Below are 14087 nucleotides of genomic sequence, written 5' to 3'. Positions count from 1 at the left end.
AAGGGAAGGGTCCGGGCAGGTGGTAGGCGTCGAGGTCCGGTATATGGCACAGGCGTCGAGGTCCCGCTCCAAGTTCACGCTCCGGTCCACACTCCAGGTGTTCACTCATACCGCGGCACGAGCGGCCGGCAGCTTCGCGTGGCGATTAACGTGAGCGGACAATTAATTATATCGCGGGGGGGGGGGGGGGGGGGGAGAAGACTGGGATACGGCGTCCGTAATAAATTGTTCCTTACGCCTTTTGCCAGTTGTGCGCCTCCAATAGTTCATAAACCGCAAGCCAGGACTCCTTTCAAATCGTTCTCCCGGGCACCTCTCTTCTCTCACTTATCTGGCTCATCCCCCGCATCTGTGGCTCATCTCCGAAGTAGTCCCACGCAGCCGCTTATATCGCCCACTCGCGTATCAAGCCGCTTGCCTGTTGGATCCGCCTACCGGTGAGCTGGCCTCGGCCCTGAGTGGTCACGAGCGCTCACCGGTCCGCCCCTTGATGGGGCGTTGAGGGGCCACGCCTTCGTTCTTGGCGCTCCGCCCTTCCTCTCCAGCTTGACCGCGTGCGTAATGGCGGTTTGAGCCAGGCAGCGAACGCTACTGGCAAGCCAAGGAACACAATTTGGAGGAAGGCTATGCTGCAATATGAATTGACAAGGGGGCCTACTCTTATTTAATTAATACAACGCAGATTCTACTATTGGGAACAAATCCTTACCTGAAACACATACTAATGAAATAACTAAAGAAGAAGCCTATGGTGTGCTACGTGTTGCTCGTGGCCTAACTAGGGTGCGACCTTTGACCTTTACACCAAAAATGGGAATATTTACAGGGGATTATTTATAAGGGAATATTACAAATATTTACAAAGTGGAGGGTTCTAAAAACCACAACACTGCACCCTCATTTCCTCCAGGGCCGCCCCGGCCCGACAGAACTTTAACTTAGTGTGACACTCAGGTGTGGTAACCCTCTACTATTAACTTCACCCTGAGTGTGACATTTTTAAACAACTAAGTATGTCCCGCCTGCTGCGTTGCATTCTATCTATCAGACTCACGCCCACAGAATAACCGAATCGCGGAATTAATTTTCAAACTACACATTGACGGTGGGGAGCATTATTTACAAAGACACTACTTGGTATTTACACGCGAACCCAGGACCTGTCTTTTGGGAAACAAAAAGAAGATCTTTTGAGAAGAGGAAAGGCATACACTGCACTGCGCCAATACCACCAGCACCAATAAGCACCAAAAGCCCCACAATCAGCACCATCCAGTGCACAGTCATCACATTTCAATTATTATGAAAGGATGACTTCTTCTTCTCCGCTGGGCCGCTGGTTCTGGACGACTTCTTGCTTGCTGCCTAGTTGTTACTACAAAGAAGGCACAAAACGTGTCCATTTCTTTAATTATGGCCAGCAGGAGCCAACTAAGGTGGTCCACCTGCATGGCTTAGGTGCCACCTTTACCGTGGTCCGCAAGCAAGATCTCCCTGGCCACAATGGCCGGTCCCCAGCAGAGGTGCCAGGCCCAAAAATGTGGGTCCATGAATGTGGTGCTCGGCCACAGACCTGTGGTCCATATGGTGGTGCTCGGCCACAACAATGTGCGGTCCATAAGTGTGGTACCGGTCCAGGCAGGCAGCAGCGAGGGCGCGGGCACACAACTATGACGCTTGCACACTTTCCCCTCAGTACCCAAAGACCACGGTCCATGAGCGGGGAAGGAAGACAAAGCAGGGTTAACGGGGTGCAAGGGCACAAGAGTACACATCAACGCAAGGTAATGCAGAGGTGAGGTGAGGTGCGCAGGAGAGCAAGCCGAGAAAGCTCGTCCCTACCGTACGTTCCCCCCCTGTCACCTAATCTACCCTTGCCCCTTACCCCGTATTTACACAATTTACAAATCCGTCGCTAACGTCCTGTCTTCCCCATATCTCCCCTAATACCAAATTCGTCATCAATCCCAATTTCTCATTAATCCCTTTATTCCGAATTTACCATCAATCCCTCATAAGGAGGAAGAGATGGAACAATGAGCACAATGTCACCCCCATGTCATGATGCGTCTGACATACCAGACATTTGCAAAAACCGGTGGTGTGGAGTCCTGTCACCCGGTGAGTGGATGCCGATGGTGCAAAGAGACTTTCAATCCTAACTATACTCTAAATGACATTAACCCTTTTACACTACCCGGGATCTTTCCCTGCAAAACCATTGGCCATTTTTACTATGTGGTTCTAAGAACCGAACTCCCATTGACCAAACTGTGGTGCTCACCAATTTGGGGTCTCACTCCCCCGATTCTACTCCCGGTGCCCTCGCACAATTTCCGGGCTGGGTCGTGTGGCGCTCCCAGCAGGTCCGCTCACCTCCACACCTCCGCCACTGCAGTTGTCTACCGAGCTTACCTGCTCCTTACCCTAACCTACCTGGGGAAGGCCCTCTGGCGCTCTCACCCCCTACTGCCCTCTCTGGCGTCGTGCTACCCGGGTCCGTCCTCTGGATCCTCAGGCCCCATTGAACTCTAACTGGCTCCCGGAGCCTACCTGCGGCCTCACCTGGCCGACATACTAACAGTGGCGGAGTGCCCATTTAATCTTTCTCACTAACAGGCCACACGCCCAGCCATTCCACTGTACTCATGCACCAATCACACGCTTCTTTACTACTACACGCACCACAGATGTCAATCTCCACCACAATTTACCTACTCCCTCTACCTACTTTTAAACTACCCTCCCCGGGTACTCGTGAAGGGGTCCATCTTCCCCATCCACCCTTTCGCACCAACCACTCCACTCCACGTATTCCACACTACTCACTCCACACCATCCATTCCATACTCCATGTATTCCAGACCATTCATTCCATACTCCATGTATTCCATACCAGCTATTCCACACAACCATTCTTCATTCACATGTACTTGCACACCTTGTGCCCACACACCTGGTGGCACTTGCACCCTTCCCTCCTCCAGGACCATTCATTCAGTATCATGCCAATCATCATGCTCACCACAAATACTCGCGTTCAATTTCTCATTTCATCACTCTCACCACAAACACACTGCATCATCTAAGCTGACTACTCCCTTCTGAAACTCGTGCTCCCCAGTCACCCCTTAAACTATTGCACATCCCACATCGTTAACATCCATCTAACCTATTCTGCGTCCCCTACTACCTGTACAAAAGTCACTACTTAAATCTAACGTTACCTATGGTCAGCTATTTCCCTAATCATTAACCTAACCCTCCCTGGCTAGGTTTTCACTGCCATACCCCATAAAACACTAGCTCCTTTGCCCCCATGTGTGAGGTGAATGGTAAAGCTACCATTCGCCATCACTAACACTACTACCATCAATCGTCCACTACTCTGAGCCTCTCGGTACGTCATGACATTTTCAAAGCCCGGCTTCGCAAAGCCGAGCAATGAATATGGGTGGTTTGGGTCTACTGTAGGTTGAGTCCATCCGGCATTCGGTTCAGGGGAGGAGGTTTGGTTGGGCCAAGGCTCCAAGCACCATCCCTACGCAAGGCCTTGCGCTGCCAAGCGCGATGGCCCAGCCTTGCCCGGGTGGAGCGCCGCCACCACAAGGGGGCGCCGCTCCGACCCCTCCTACCTCCCCTCGAACCGGGCCGGTCGCTTTGCCTGGCAAAGCCCGGACTCGACCGTGCAGGGCGGGGCCCGGCCCGGATCGTGCACGACGCTCCGAGCAGGAGCGACGCGACACCGATCCCCGCCGGCTCCCGCAACACACAGAGAGCACCGCGCACCGAGTGCTCGCGTCGGCTATCCGTCAGCCTGAACGCTGCCCCGGTCAACGTCGATGCCCTACTCGCATGCTCACACCACTCGTTCCGTTCTTTACTCACCAAACCCGGCGCTCCAACGCCTCTCGTACATCCCATGCATTCTACTCGCGCACATTCTTGTGCATCCATTCCACCATTCGCACACTCTGTTATCACACACTCCATTCCGCACCTTTCTTCCCCCGTTACGTCCTCCGTAACACACACCATGGGTGTGCACTCCTGCACATACCCACTCATGCGCTCCGATGTGCCCTCCCGCACACCCACCACAACCAACTCACTCCTGGTCATGATCACTCCCACTTCCACACTCTGGATCGCATTCATTCTCTGTGTCGCATTCATCACACCTATACTCCGACGTGCGTTCGCTCTCGCACTCAGTATTACACTCGCACCTCAACGCCATTCGCACACGCGTGCCATTGCCATTCATAACGTGCACCACGGACCTTTTATGAGCGCCCGGGTTACACCTGCATCCCAAGCACGCGAAAATTCTTTTCGCGTCAAACACCTTACCGAAAAATCTCTTCACCCCATATACTACCCGGATCACCGTGGGGATTCTTCTTCCTCATTCCTCCACCACCTGCAAACTTTCATTGGGGTTAAGCACGGCATCACGATGTGGACACAGACTTTGTACATGATCCATCTTTTCCTCCAATTCCTTTTCTAAATCTGCCGTCTCTCCCATTCCAATTTCCACTACAACCTCGTCTTTTTCTTTATACAGCTCGACGACCGCGGGTTCACATGAATTTGCCTTGTCCAATTCGGCGGCTGTCGGGTTTTTCACCACCTGTGTCGCGATTTCTATTCTGGTAATTTTAACCGCGCTCTGCTCTGCCTCGCTCAACCCGTGCTCCTCGAGTCGCGTTACCTCGCTGCGTACCGATGTGCCTCTCCCGCCCGCCATGCGGTCTATGTTATCTACACATTTTTGTATGCGGTCACCCATTCTGTCCCCAAATTTACTTATTTGCTCACTCATTTCGTTTCCAAACCCTTCAATATTGGCCCTCATTTCTCCCATACCCTCACTCAATCCCCCTAATTTGGTTTTCCAATCATTTCCCATTTCCTCAATTTGGTTTCCCATATCATTCCTCAATTCCCCAATTTGGCTTCCCAATCTCTCACTGTTCCTCTCCAGGTCTTCGCCCGTCTTGACCATAAAGGCCCTCATCTGCACCATCAATAGGCCTCAGTCTACTGGTGCCGCGGGCTCGGCTGCCACGGCCATGTGCGAGGTGCCGCCATCTTGTGCCCCTGCAACCCCCACTGTTACATCTTCTTCAACCCCCTCTTCCATTACTCCCACTGCCTCCCTGGGGTCCTGGGTTGACTCTAACCCCTCTTCTATCTCCCCCACCGGCACCCGATCGCCTTGAGTATCCATGGCACGACTCAATTTGGATGTTAAATACTAGATTTCGGCCGCTCGTAATTTCGACCAAATTTTTCAAGGTGGATTAAAAATTTGGTTCGGGCTTCAATCCCACTCCCCGACACCAATTGTTGCGGCCAATAGCACAATTGGTGTCCAAAATTTGGTCTAAATAAATTTAGTCCAAGGTTCCAGATCCCACTCCTGACACCAATTGTCGCGGATCTCAGAGTACGGCGCTCCCCTTAACGAGGGAGGGGGGGGGGGTTAATCCCCTCATCTATTAAGCTGGCCGTCTCCGGTCCTAGAAATTATGACGTCACTCCCGGTCGGTAGTAGCCAGGGTCATTAGTCAATGAAGTCCCAAATACCTGCGTACTAAGACCGGCCGTGAGCGAGGAGATAATTTCCACCCGAGCCGCAGCATTAATGGATACGCCGAGCGAAGCGAGCTGCGACTCGGGCCGTTAACAAAAGACTAACCCGATTCCGAGCGCTGGCCAAATCGTGCCACGTATATCAATGGAGAAATCACTAAAGCGACCGGATGAGAGGAACCAAAGTAAAGGAAGAACAAATATAATTTATTAATTATGTACAAGAAACCCGAAGAGGAAATGAAAGAAGGGAATATACAAGAAGAAGAAGAAGCAGTGACACGGGGCAGCCTTAAACAGTCTTATATTATCACATGCCCAGGACAGTACAAACACACTTACACGAATGGGGTGGTGGTGGTGGGAAGGAAGAGAAGGGTCCAAGCAGATGGTTCCAGGCTCCGGGTCCGCCGCGAATAATGGCAGGCAGCTTCGCGTGTCGTTGGCGCGCGACCGGACCTTATAATTATGCGAGGGACTGGGATGCCGCATACATAATCTTTGTGCCAACTCTCTCTCCCAACGTTCACCTCAGAGGGTACCCTCGCGCAGGTCGCTCCAACAACATGACAATCAATCGAGTGCTCCCCGCGCAGTTCGTTCACAATCAGCATCCCCCGGCGCAGTTCGTAATCAATGGCCTTCCCTCGCACAGTTCGGACACAATTGATGGCTCCCTGCGCAGTCCGTCAAAGGGCTTCGCGCTCGCGCTTATATCATCGCGCGTCGAAATCAAGCCGCCTTCATAGGGCTACGCCCACTAATGAGCTCACCTCAGCCCTGGTTGGTCAGCGAGGGCTTACTGGCTCCACCCTCGACGGCTCGTGGGCGAGGCCACACCTCTTCCCGTAGCTCCGCCCCTTCTTTCCTCGAGCCGACCGCATGTTCAATGGCGTTTGGAGCGAGCGCTAAGGCAGCAACGACGGCAATAAGATTTTGTGTCAGCATTGGGAAGGACAAGCCCCGTCTGTAGGTGCTCTTGGCACTTGGAGAGAGAGAGAGATTGGGGGTAATTGAAGGGGCCTAGGTTATTTGATTAATACAATGCAGAGTCAAACTATTGGGAACAGATCCTTAACCAGAACACATACTAATGAGATAACTAAAGAAGAAGCCTATGGTGTCCTACGTGTTGCTCGTGGCCTAACTAGGGTGCGACCTTTGACCTTTACACCAAAAATGGGAATATTTACAGGGGATTATTTATCAGGGAATATTACAGATATTTACAAAGTGGAGGGTTCTAAAAACCACAACACTATATATATATATATATATATATATATACATATATATAAATAAATAAATATGGTAGTGCTCCTGAAACCCCCAACCTTCCCCCCCCCCCCCCCTCCACCTCAACCCCCCGACCAATTGAAAAGCAATAGCATATTGAAGAGCTTGCAACAAGGTGTCAACATTTAAGACTAGCTTGATTTAAATTTTTATAAATCTCTCAGAATTGAATATACACAGAATTAAAAGCGTTAAACCAACTGATTCCAGTCCATTAAGCTGAGCTTTGCCAAAGTTGGCTATGGTGATTTAAATGTATGAAACATGTAATATCTGTTTGATGAGACTTTATTTTAATGAAGTGAAATTTATTTTTTCTTTCTTTAGATTCTTGATGTGAATGTAAAGTGTACTTTTCTCTTTGCCAAGGAATCCGTTCCTTACATGAAGAAGCGAGGGTGAGTCTTACTTTCTGAATGTTTATTCTTTAATTCTGTTTTATATTTGAGGTTGAAGGGTTGAATTTATTGTATTGTTGCAACAATAAAATCGCCAAACTCTCTTCAGAACTTGTTGGTCAAGCTTGATGCAATGGATGACAATATTTTGGTAAAACTTGGCCCTTGTTCGAGACTTTATGGTTAAAATTCCACCTCTTTCCGAGTTTAGAGTTTTTCCTTCCACATTTGTAATTGGGGGTTTGCGGATGTATTCATCTTTTCCACCCCTTGTGACCTCCCCGAGCCCTCATTCTTCCCTACATCCTTTATTCCTCTAAGTCTCCCTATATTTTGCCCCTCATCCCTGCTGTTGCTGTGTTCCCTCCCTCCTCTCTTCTTTCCACTGTTCCTTATCATTCTGTTACGTCCTGATCCATTCTATGTTCTAGCCCTTCTAAAAGCCTTGACATTGTATACCAAAATAAATTATAACAAGCATGGACCCACAGAACATCCATGCAATGTAAAATGTGATTTCAATTCCTCAACTTCGCCCCCCTCACAAACCCAAGCCTTTCCCTCTCCGCCCCCCACACCCCCTCCCTGACCCCAAGTCCTCAACCTCCACCTCTCAAGCCCAAGTCCCCAGCCTTCACCTCCCCACTCCAAGTCTTCAAACACTCAACCCACCACAACTACTCAGCCTCTGACACATTCATGGCCCATCACAGTTGTCTGTCCAACTGTGAGATATGCAAAGACTCCGTGGAATTGCAACTCTCAAGGGACAATGAGCAGCCAAATTGTGCCAATAAATGACCTCAAACCAATTATCTTCTTCCTGTTGCATATATGCACACACCGTTGAAAGTAAATAATGACAGATGTTTTGTTTCAGATTCTCAGGAGATTCCCGGAACTCCTCGGAAAAAGACCTTTATAATGACATGGATTTTATGGTCCCTGGTCGAGGTTGTTCAAGAGAAAATAGTCGGAAATAATAGCAAGTAAAAGCCCTTGCTCTGGAGAATGCCACATCGTTATTTTGGTGTTGTGTCGGCAACAGACCTCTGCCTCAATCACTCCCGAAAATAAACAAACGATAACCCGGGTTTGAAGCAATGCATGCCCACTGCCTATTTGCATATATAATGCATTGTGGTTATAGAGCTCGGATAGATTCAAATTGCACTGGCCTATAGGCTGACAACATATGCTTAAAGCCTAGGGACCGAAGCATGAGGCCTATACTTACTGTGGCCTTCACAAGACTCATGACGCCCATGAGCTCCAACCTTTCGCTATTTGATGATCCTTTTAACAGTTGTTTTGGTTGTTTTACACTGAAGGGAAAACTTATTGGGAGGGCATGGCAATTGTGAATATTACGGCTTTGCATCGCAGCAACATGGTGGCCGCTTCATTTTTTTTTTCAGGGGACAATTGTAGGTGGAGTCAGGCCAGCTGTCCAACCAATGGGTACAAAGGAGCGTTACACACAGATGGATGGACAAACAAGCATACTATTATATAGATTAAAGTATGATTCTAATCTCCTCTTCCCATCCCATTTTTGTTTCCCACAGTGGTGGATCTGTTGTCATTGTGTCCTCTGTAGCTGGATATCAGCCTCTTCCAGTAAGCAAGACGACCTCTCTACCTTTTCATCGAACATATTGTGAACTCACAGATCAATCATTCATGTTTCCCAGACCGTGGAATAAGCTGGATTGAAAATTTTGGTTGGTGGATGAGAATTGTGTTGGACTCTGGCTTGGTTTGTCTTCGTAAGAGTTGTGAGCTTTACAGAAAAATCTAATTTGATTATCTACAAAACCTTGTGTACAGTGTGCCTCTCAACATGCTTTCATGCATCAAAACCACAGGTGCTAGACTTTGCCCTCCAATTGGTGTATTTACTGAAAAGTTTCTCCCCATTGCTTTCATTGCTATTGTTCTTGGGCTTTCGGGTTGATTTCCTATGAATGATTAACGTTTTTTACAATCTGCTTTGCATTTGCAAACAGTTATGTAGGTATAATGTTTTTAAAATTTATCTCGAATTTATTCTTCAATTCCTTCAAGCACGTAAAACAAAAACCCATTTAAGGTTTTTCACTGCGAAAGTCGGTGGAGTAACAGCAGAGAGGAAGCTTGAAAAGTTATAGGGAGGGCCGAATTCTGAGTACATACAGGGCCTGCCTTCAGAAAGTATTCATACCCCTTGACCTTTACACATTTTGTTGTGTTGCAGCCTGAATTTAAAATGGCTTACATTGAGATTTTTTTTGTCACTGATCTTAACATACAATAACACCCCACAATGTCAATGAATTTTTTTTTATAGAAACTTTTACAAATTAATTAAAGATGAAAAGCTGAAATGTCTTACCAATAATTATTCAACCCCTTGCTATGACACACCAAATTGAGCTCAGGTACATCCAATTTTCTTTTTTCTTTGATCATCCTTGAGATGTCTCTACAACTTCATTGGAATCCACCTGTGGCCAATTCAATTGATTGGGCATGATTTAGAAAGAAACACACCTTTCGATACAAGGTCCCACAGTTGACAGTGCATGTCAGAGCAGAAACTCCACCATTAAGTCCAATAAACTGTTCATAGAACCCCGAGATATAATTGTGAGGAGGCATAGATCTGGGGAGGGGTAAAAAACAATTTCTATAGAGCGTTGAAACTTCCCAAGAGCACAATGAGCTCCATCATTCGGAAATGGAAAGAGTATGGAACTATGCAGACTCTTCCTCGAGCTGGCCCCCCGACCAAACTGAGCAACCCGGCAAGAAAGACCTTGGTCATGGAGGTGACCAAGAACCCAATGACCACTCTGATAGAACTACAGGGTTCCTTGGCCGAGATCAGAGAACCTACCGGTAGGATAACAGTCTCTGCAACACTTCACAAATCTAGGCTTTATGGGAGATTGGCCAGACGGAAACCACTCCTGAGAAAAAGGGACGCGACAGCACGCCTGGATTTTGCAAAGAGGCATGGGAAAGACAGGAGAGCATGAGGCAAAATATTCCGTAGTCTGACGAGACGAAAGTTGAACCCTTTGGCCTGAATACAAAGTGCTGCATCTGGCGGAAACCAAGCACAGCTCATCACCCATCGAACAGCATCCTTACCGTGAAGCATGGTGGTAACAGCATCATACTATGAGAATGCTTTTCAGCGACAGGGACTGGGAGACTTGTAAGGATAGAGGAACAATGAATGGAGCCAAATACAGGCAAACCCTTGAGGAGAAGCTGCTTCATAGTGCAAAAGACCTTAGATTGCGGCGAACATTTGCGTTCCAACCGGACAATGACCCCAGGCATACAGCCAAAGCAACAATGGAATGGCTTCAGAACAAGAATGTTGAAAGTCCTTGTGTGGCCCAGCAAAATCCCAGACTTGAATCCCATTTAGAATCTGTGGAAAGACTTGAAGATTGCTGTTCACCGACACTCCCCCATCCAACTTGATAGTTTGAGCAAATCTGCAAGGAAGAGTGGGAGACACTCCCCAAATCCAGATGTGCAAAGCTGATACAGACATACCGAAGAAGACTCGAAGCTGTAATCACCGCCAAAGGCACTTCTACGAAGTATTGACTTGGGGTTGAATACTTATGTAAATTAGATATTTGTGTATTTCATTTTTAATTATTTTGTAAAAATTCTACAATTCCACTTTGTATTATGGGGTATTATGTGCAGATCAGCGACAAAATATCTCGATATAATCCATTTTAAATTCAGGCTGTAACACAACAAAATGTGAAAAAAGTCACAAGGTGTGAATAATTTCTGAAGGCACTGTAAATAAATACATAACCATATTACAAGCCAGATAAGTCGGCTTGATATAATTTTAAACCTTGCATTTGGGTAGTCATTGAGATTGATACTTAGATTGAAAGATCATATCATCCTCTCCTTCCCACAGATCTCCCGATGTCCCTGCTCTCAAATGTTGTACTTGTGTGCTTCCCTCCCCATCTCCCCATCTTGTCTCCCGCTCCCTTTATTATATGTTTTATGTGTCCGTTTGTTTTTTTGTGATTGTTGGCTCTTACACGAGCCTCGATCTTGTATACAAAACAAACAAAAAAAAAAAACTGAAGAAGAAGGAGCTGAAGGAAAGTTTATCCTAATATTTGGGAACTCTATCTGTATGTTGAGTTGGAGAGATAGAGAGCTGGGTTGAAAAGTTCACAATCGATCTGCTTTGGTCAACCACCTCAAAACGTTTTGAAGGCTTCAGTTGTTGCAATGTGTTGGTTGTAATTCATTAATCCCACCACAAACCAATCGATGAGATTTTCAAACTCTAACGAATAGATAAAAATTGAAGTCGAGGAGGAAAATTCCAGCAATTTGAGATCATGGCATTGTAACTGGCATTATTATCTAACAATTTACGGGGATAATACTAGATGCATACAAATATGATTGTGTGGGAAAGAAGTACAATAGATTTTAAATCTATTTTGCCAAATAATTGTATACAATGATTTGTTAGTTGTCTGACAGGATTGCACAGGAGGTTGCACATTTTTCTTTGACTTGTCAGGTCTGCGTCCGATTCTCGACCTGACATTATGTAACTTATGTCATTATGTAACATTATGTAACTGTCCGATTGGTGCTTTCGCAGGCCGGGTTGCACCACTGATTGGCAGAATTTCTGATTTTCAAAAACTATGTTGCCCGTTGGATGAGACAATAAGCTGGGTACCCTGTGTGGTAGCATTAATTATGGTGTCTTTTGTTAAGACGAAGCGAGTTATCACCAGCACCCTGAATAAGTTTCAAATTCCTGCCCGAACTCACTGGAAGCACAGCTGCATCCCTCACAATTGATGCAACCAGCAGTCACAATTATTAGCCCCCGTTCGGCTTATGGGTTGGGTCTCTGCTATCCGTCCGTCCATGTGTGCGTGTATGCGTCCGCAAGCATATCTCAGAGATGCATGGACCTAATTTTTTCATACATGGTACAAAGACAATACATGATGGTGTACATATGCACCTCATTTTGTTTTGCGATGCGATCAAATATGGCCATCTGGTGGCCATTTTAGTTGTAACAAGTACAAAAAGTTTTAATTAAAATAAAAGCCGCGTCGATGTTACACAATGCCTAGATGCAGCTGTGCCTATAACGTCGATGTTATAGGCACAGGACATTCCAATTGATTCGATTACTTGATGTTATTTTTGTGCAAAGTGAAAATATATATCGGCAATTTCCCGTGTGTGGCGACGAATTTTTAATATATCTCGGCATTTTCCCGTCTGTTATTTCAGGCGGTGTATGACTGACCATGCCGCGATTTAAAAAAAATATATATCTCGGCAATTTCCCGTGTGTGGCGACACGTGAACGAAGCTATGCTCCTCTCTCCACATTATTGTGACGACGTATAAATTAAATATTTCATCGTGACGATTGTCATCAAATGGACGAATTTTTAATATATCTCGGCATTTACCCGTCTGTTATTTCAGGCGGTGTATGACTGACCATGCCGTGATTGTAAAAAAATATAGCTCGGCAATTTCTCGAGTGTAGCGACACGTGAACGAAGCTATGCTCCTCTCTCCACATTATTGTGACGACGTATAAATTAAATATTTCATCGTGACGATTGTCATCAAATGGACGAATTTTTAAATATATCTCGGCATTTTCCCGTCTGTTATTTCGGGCGGTGTATGACTGACCATGCCGCGATAAAAAAAAAAAATCTCAATGGACTTGAAGTTACAGGCCTTTGAGAATTCATTTCGTTCTATAAAGGGCAACTTTCATCGGATTTTCTTCCCGTTTTTTTTCAACCGAGCCTAAAACTATGTTAGCGACTGTGAAAAATGAAATGATATATCGAATTTGATTTGAAATAAAACTGTGTGAGAGAGGAAGACACCACCGGCCTACAAAACAGGCCTCAAAGCTATGCGAGTTAATAAAATGGTGGATATTTGTTTATATGAAGCCTCTCCCAAAATGGGTGGAGCTATGGTTCCCAGAATGGGTGGAGCTTTGAGGTTTTGTCTTCTCTGCAAGAACAAGAACAAGAAGAAGAAGAACAAGAAGAAGAACAACAACAGCAGAGGGCACTCTATTAGCAGCGTCTGCGACGCGGCTAAAAACAGATGTTCAACACATCCTCAACCATTTCTCAGACTAGCATTTACCGATATCGTTCAAACCTGGTGCACATATTTTTTTATTTTTTTTGTTTTTTTGTGTACAAGATCGAGGCTCGTGAAAGAGCCAACATTAATCACACAAAAAGTCAAACCGACACATAAAACACAAAATAAGGGGAGCGGTAGACAATATGGGGAGAGAGGGGGAAGGACACAAACACAACATTTAAGAGCAGGGACATCGAGAGAAATGTGGGAGGGAGAGGGCTTGGGGGGAGGTGGGAGAGGTACAAAACATATGGACACTGCAAGGACTTCCAGGAAAGAAGTTGGAATTTCAAAAAAGTGTATTTTGGGTGAATTAGCAGAGGTAGAAACGATCAAGGTTTTGGATGGGGGAAGATAAGAGATGGTGGTGAACAGCTGTTTTAAAGACCTGGAGGGAGGAGTGGAATTGAAGGGAGTGGGGGAGTTTGTTCCAGAGGCAGGAGAAAAGGGGAATGAAAGAGTGATGGTTAACATAGAGCCTAGATTTTGGCAGTTTAACCATAAGTAAAGAGGGTTGCTGGCAGATCTTGTGCGACCTGCAGGAATATTTAGGGAACAGAGCACAGAGAGAGCTTGGGGAGCAAGGCCGGAGAG

At 46.5% G+C, this 14087-nt stretch overlaps 1 protein-coding gene across 5 annotated transcripts in view; it reads left to right on the top strand.

Moving 5' to 3' along the window:
* Positions 1-14087, top strand: part of LOC137434149 (dehydrogenase/reductase SDR family member 4) — a 106004-nt gene that overhangs the window by 52276 nt on the left and 39641 nt on the right. For all 5 annotated transcript variants that reach the window (XM_068126860.2, XM_068126862.2, XM_078785744.1 and 2 more), the window contains exons 4-5: positions 7225-7295; positions 8864-8915. In XM_068126860.2, coding sequence (XP_067982961.2) covers positions 7225-7295; positions 8864-8915 — 123 coding nt within the window. The remainder of the gene's footprint in view (positions 1-7224; positions 7296-8863; positions 8916-14087) is intronic.

The sequence above is a fragment of the Myxine glutinosa genome, chromosome 10 (assembly GCF_964187855.1).
Source record: "Myxine glutinosa chromosome 10, kmMyxGlut1.1, whole genome shotgun sequence".
Classification (NCBI taxonomy): Eukaryota; Metazoa; Chordata; class Myxini; order Myxiniformes; family Myxinidae; genus Myxine; species Myxine glutinosa.
This window is presented reverse-complemented; position numbering and strand designations above follow the sequence as displayed.